Source organism: Dipteris shenzhenensis, chromosome 4 (genome assembly GCF_047967505.1).
Source record: "Dipteris shenzhenensis isolate YYH24624 ecotype China chromosome 4, Dip_SZ_1.0, whole genome shotgun sequence".
NCBI classification, from domain to species: domain Eukaryota; kingdom Viridiplantae; phylum Streptophyta; class Polypodiopsida; order Gleicheniales; family Dipteridaceae; genus Dipteris; species Dipteris shenzhenensis.
This window is the reverse complement of record NC_141599.1, coordinates 27,728,469-27,734,823: the sequence shown is the minus strand read 5'-3', so window position 1 is coordinate 27,734,823 and position 6,355 is coordinate 27,728,469. Positions and strand designations below refer to the sequence as shown.

Below are 6,355 nucleotides of genomic sequence, written 5' to 3'. Positions count from 1 at the left end.
TGTAAGTTTAGGCTTCATGGGAACAATACCTTTGATATTCTGCTCGGAAGGTGGCACTGTGCTTTTGCTGAACAAGAATCTGGTGAAGGCCACCACACAAAGCTACTATAGTGTTGGCCTTGCTCATTGGGGATTGGTCGAGGTCACCGTGACCTATCCATACTCTTTATGCATTGCAGTCTCGGCTACATGAGAATTCACGTTGTAATCTTTGTGCAAATCATCCCATGTCGAACATCATGACTTACTTGTAGGCATGATATTCCACGGCTAGCATGCTAACCAGTTCACGCTTCTTTTGTAGATACACATTACTTAGTTGCAATGAATTTCATGATTCATAGCAACTCTTTGCAGGCAAACTCATTTGTTTTCATAGCTAATTAATTCTTCATTTAAGACCTTTTTATTCCCTCATTTGTTTTTTGAAACCTTCTTACCTGCAACCTTTTCTTTTTTGACTTAATTAATTAATTAATTGTATTTTTTCCTTCTTAATTTTTGTTTTAGTTTTTTACCTTTAAACCCTTCCCATTTGTGACTTGGTCTCTCTCGCTTATAGCCATTTATTCTTTGTCCTTTAGATAATATATATGATTATTTACTTATTTGAGTTCTTTTAATTGATCTTTTAAAGCTTAGTCCCCCTTGTAAATTTATCAAGATTTCCTTTTAAAATATTTTCATTTTCCTTCATGTAATGTGCCTAGAGCTTGTGCTTTCCTTTTTTTTCCATTATTACTTCAAATTATTTATTGTAATTTTTTACTTTATTCTTCCTTACTTAGGCTATTAGTTATGGGTTTGCTTTATGCATAGTATTTATTATTGCATAGTATTTAATAATATTATTACTTTAAAAATTTTTCTATTTCTTTTGCTTTAATAATTTGTTTCTTTAAAAGAGTATGTAGACTTAACCCCTCATTTAACTCATTTAACTAAGTTTTAGCGCAAAAGGGTATGGACTACCCCCCTCACCTAACAGTATTTCCATTAATTTGTTGTAGGTCCTATCTAGTTTTCTAGTCCCTACTTTACCTTCTGCTTTTTAAGTTTTGTTTAAAAGAAACCTTTCTTAATTATCGTTTAAACAACCTAATTGATATATTCAAACTCAATCAATTTCTTTTATAAAAAATTATTTATTTGTCTAATTAATTTATTTAGATAATTTCTACCTCCCCTCACCATGTGGTCTTACACTCCAAGTTGGGGATGGGCCACACGCACAGACACATTTATACTTTTTGTCACATAAATACACTCACACACATACACACATACTGATCACACACACACACGCACACGTGCTACTTCAATATTTGAACACATAGACACACACACACACACACACACACACACACACACACACACACACACACACATGCACGCACACCCACACATACTTTTCAATAAATGTTTCAAATGTCTTACTTTTTTATGTGGATGCAGGGAGTTATCTCATTGATGGATGATTGACACAATTTTTCCAGCCCTAGCTTATTTTGATGTCCATACTCTATAATGGTATAGTGATGAGCTTGTATGAATTCTTGTGAATCTATACCTATTCATAATCCTTCTCTTTAGCCATAAGATTATTTCAACATTTGTTTCTTATCTAGTATAGGAGGGACAGAGAGAGGGAGGAAGAGAGAGAGAGAGAGAGAGAGAGAGAGAGAGAGGGGAGGGGGGGGAGGGGAGGGATTATATTTTGAATTGCTATTTCTTTTTGTTTGAGGGGAATAGGAGGTGGAGAGAGAGAGAGAGAGAGAGAGAGAGAGAGAGAGAGATTATAATTTTGAGATGCTATGTTTTTGAATATTTTGAGGCAGGTAGTAGAGAGAGAGAGAGAGATGAAACTGATAATGTTTTGTTTGTTTATGTGGGGAATAATCTTTGTTTGTTTGTTTTGGGGGAGAGAGAGAAGTAATCTATATATTTTGAAATAATATTTTGTTTGTTTGTGTGAGGGTGTAGGTTAAAGGAGAGAGGGGGAGGGAGACAAATAGATAGGGAGATAAAGAGAGGGGAGGGAGAAGGACGGGGGGGGACAGGCAGAGAGGGGGGAGGGAAAAAGAGTTGGAGAGAGCAAGAGTGAGAGAGAGAGAGAGAGAGAGAGAGAGACAAACAAAGAGAGAGAGAGAGAGAGAGGGAGAGAGAGAGAGAGAGAGAGAATTGTGAAGAATGATTACTATGTTTGTTTATGGGTGAAATAAGAGAGGAAGAGAGCTATTAATAATCAAATGAAATAGACAAGGACTATGGAGATGGAAAATGACAGATATCTAGGTAAGTTACAATCTGTTATACTAAAGAGCATCAAGGATGAGCATGGGGAATGGATTCCTCAGCTCTACAAAAAATATTCATGGATAACAATGCAACCCGCTAATTGTGGGTGCTATAAAGTGGATCAGAAGGATGCAATGGACATATCCAAACATTGGAAGGGGAGGATAATGGATTTTGAGATGTCTCTAAATAGCAAAACAATAACACAGGTATATATTCAACACATCTTTACCCATACAGACATATATGTGCATCCACATGCAGGCCTTTTATATCGTAGACCCAATTGTAAGTATTTCAAAGTGTACTAGTGTCATGCTTCAAAGTATCTGCATTTGTTTGGTGTCTATCTTATGTCTTGTATTTGTTTTACAAATTTGTATCCATCTACTTACAAAGAATGGGAGCTTGTAACATGCATTTGCATGTCCTCCATGCTAAGATTGGGACTCTTCTGTACGAAGGTTGCACACAATCAGAAATGAAAAAGGATGGGACCTTCTTTTATGAGTCAATGTTTGTAGTTTCGGATCAAGAAGGCTAGTATGGAAGATTGGAATTGCTTGCCTTGCCTTCTTTTGACAGTCCAAAGTGGCCACTTCCAAGCATAGAGATTAGTGATTCATATAGAAATAGGATGCTTAATGATGTGAGAAATTTAATGATGTGAGAAATGCTATGAAGCCAACTAATGGTGGAAGAAATGCTAGGCTGAGCTAGTTTCTTCCATTCCCATGTTTTGTTGATTTCTTTGCTGGTTGTAGGCAATTGAGAAAAACAAAGATAACATATACTTGCAAAAGCTTAGAATAGGACTGGCTATCTAAATTATTTGACAATGGATGGACAACGAGAACATGTCATAGTGAAGACTTGATACAATAAAGAAACTAGACTGACATGATATTTTCTTTCTTAAGGTTGACTTTGATAAGACATATGATAGATTGGAATGGGATTTTTTAATCCAATCTTTGCAAGACATGGGTCTGGGTCCTTCCTTTGTTTCAAATTTCAAGCTCCTTCTCATCAATGCTTCAGCTAAGGTTAATGTCAATGGGAAGATGAGTGGTCCTTTCTTTTTTAAAAGATTAGTCAGACGAGGATGCCCCTTGGCTCCTCTCCTATTTGCTATAGCAGCAATGCTCTTGGCTAGCTCCTTAGAAGCCAGATCCAAGAGGGAAGTCTCCAAGGGATTGAGCTTATGAATGGTAAATATCTTGTGTGTCAATAGTTTGTAGATGATACTACACTTACCCTTACAAATACTGAGTAGGATGTAAGCTGTGTGATGGATTGCCTTGATGTTTTCTATAAAGCTTCAAGATCTTCAACTAACCATTCCAAAACATTGTATGATACTCTCAGTGGTGGCAAGGAACAAGGGGTTCTTCAGCAGTTGGGATGTCTTAAAATTCAAAAGGGCACAATATTTAGACTTTTGGGCATTCCCAATGGGATTTGATGTCAAAATGAAGCAAAGGGCCTAGCAGAGACCATAAATATCAACAAATTTTTCCCATTTGGATCATCTTCAAACCATATTGATCTGGCAATTTTGGGGGGTGTTCCCAATCCATGTAAAGAGCAGTAGTCTTTGAACTCGGGGGGGTCACTATGTATAAATCCTCTATATCACGTGCGTTCAAGGCCTATATTTAAAGTCCCTTATCTGTAAAAAATTTCATGAATAAAATGTACCCCTTTTCTATACAAATCTGTAAATTTTTTCCAAAACTATTTTAAATAGTCCCTTATGTATATTTATTTCTGTAAATTTTAGAAATAAAAAAAATCCTTCTGTTGAACTCACGTGATAGGGTTACATATGATGAGTGACCCCCCCGAGTCTTTGAACTATTAATTTTAGAGTGGAGAACGGGAGCAAAGTATACATAGAGCACTAAGAGGGCTTCCATGTTTCCCTCTTCAGCTTGTAGGATGTTATAATTGTCATTCACAATAAAATGAGCAAAGAAATACGATCCATCCAGTAGTGGCAAGCTAGGAATACTTCGTCGATTGATGTGATGATCGATCGGGTGCAAATGGACCCTCTGTTACAGTGGCAAAAAGAATGGGACCCCTTGTCGTATGGATTGCTTGAGTGGAAGACTCTCATAAGAATAGCGATAATTTGAAATTATGGAAGTAGCTTTAGTGAAAAGGGCTTTTGTCATGTGGATGAACTCGTGTCCAAAACCAAGCTTAATCGACATCACCTTAAGGATGAACATCTAACTAATCCAATCCATGCTTTCTCAAGATCCAAGTTGAGCGACATCGACTTTTGATTTGGATGTGACTACACAATCGATTGTGAGATGCAGTAATTTGTAATTTTGTATGCAGGCTACAGCATTCAACATTGTGAGGGGGCACGAGTCTCCAGGTTACAATCAATTAATTCACTGAGGATAACTCCCTGATTCATTGAGCAAGGGAGATTCTCTGATCTTAAGCAAATGTTCCAAAGTGATGTAAGAACCTTGCCACATAGCATAGCTGATCTAGTAGTATTCGAAGAAGTGCACTGGGATGGCATCTTGGCCAGAGCCCTTTACCTTCGCCATGGAATATAGGGGTTTAAACCCCTTAATCTTGTACATTTTGGTTGTGTAGCCTGCCTAGTATACAAGGTCCACACAGGTCGCATGGCTTAAGAACTCATGGGGAGGGCATCTACGAGAGCCACTCTGATGGCCACGAGCCTTTGGAAGAGATCCGTTATCTGTTGTTGTAGCATGGCCATCGATCCTTGCACGTCTCGCGAAGTCTTTCCAAGAGTTTCAATGACTCGCCTCAACTCTATGACTGAGTCGCAAGCGAAAGAGGATGGCGTCGAGAGCATCTTGTCCACCAGGCGATGAATCTCTCTCACTGCGACTCGCATGCTCTCAAACTCCTGCAAGAGAGCAACGTCCTTAGAGCTCCGCCTCTCCATCTCCTCTTGCACTAATTCCTGCTCCAATCTTAGAAGAGGAGTGGACCATGGCTGCCTGTTGCACCTGAGTACAGTAGCTGGGATACTAGATTTCCTGGGCTTTCTCAGAGACAAAGCATCAGCAAGGACTCCCAAAACCAGAAGGGTGGTGCTCCTCGCCCCATCCATTGCATCAGTGCCACTGCTATTACGCTTCTTCTGCATTCCCATTTTTCGTAGCAAGGAGCCGCAAGCTTGCAGCCTAGATGGCGGTTCGACCCCGTTGGTGGCTGCCATCTTATGCAGGCATTCGGAGAGGGTGCTTCTTGCCCGCATCAAGTTTGGCAGGCTGATCGCCCCCTCCCTCGAGTCCAAACAGTGAAGCGCATGCCGGACCAAGCGGAGGTAGTCGTGGATGTCGGCCGTCGCGTCTTTGAGAGCGTTGCAGACGTCCAGCAACTTGACGACATCGTCAATATAGTGCTGGCAGAGTTTGTGCTTTGCAGGCTGCATCTCCAGCGGGCTGGAAATGAGGGTGTGAACTGAAGTCTCCGTGGACAGAACTACAGCCAAGGCATCGAGCAGCCAGTTGAGGTGAAGGTAGGACGAGCCGCCTGGAAGTTGGAGGTGTTGAAGGCGCTCTGTCAGGTCTACTTCAAACTTTTGCAAGGCAGGGTCATGGCATTCCCGGGCGATATTGCGTTGCTCCGCTCTGAGAGAGAGGGAATGCGCCAGGGAGGCAAGAAGGGAGGAACCCATGGAGAAGTACTGAGGCTGAATACTGATTGGGATCAAAAGAACTCGGACGATGTCGACGATATTGAGGAGTGGGAGTGCGAGTGTTTTATCTTATCGCGGAGGACAGACAGCTCACCGTGCCAAGGTCTTAGTTTATGCGCTATTCTAAAGTCGCATGCATGTGCAGGCCAGAGTGTGCTGCTTTATAATATACGAGTTCTTGACCTTGTCCTATCTTACTTATATTACAACACGTTTGCATTGCTGCTTATAGGATATCGTTATTCAGCTCTGAGGGCGCACGTTGCTCTATACAAAATTACTCTTTCCAAGGTGCTCTACCGAAAACTACTCCTCTCTATATAAACTCCTCCTCCAAGATGCTCTCATTCACCA

The 6,355-nt window shown here is 40.4% G+C and overlaps 1 protein-coding gene across 1 annotated transcript; it reads right to left on the bottom strand.

Annotated features, from left to right (window-relative positions):
* Positions 1 to 4,957: 4,957 nt before the first annotated feature.
* Positions 4,958 to 5,980, bottom strand: LOC147902668 (protein BPS1, chloroplastic-like). The gene has a single exon (XM_087373913.1). It carries the CDS (start codon positions 5,978 to 5,980, stop codon positions 4,958 to 4,960), a length of 1,023 nt encoding a protein of 340 aa, XP_087230039.1.
* Between the last annotated feature and the right edge of the window lie 375 nt (positions 5,981 to 6,355).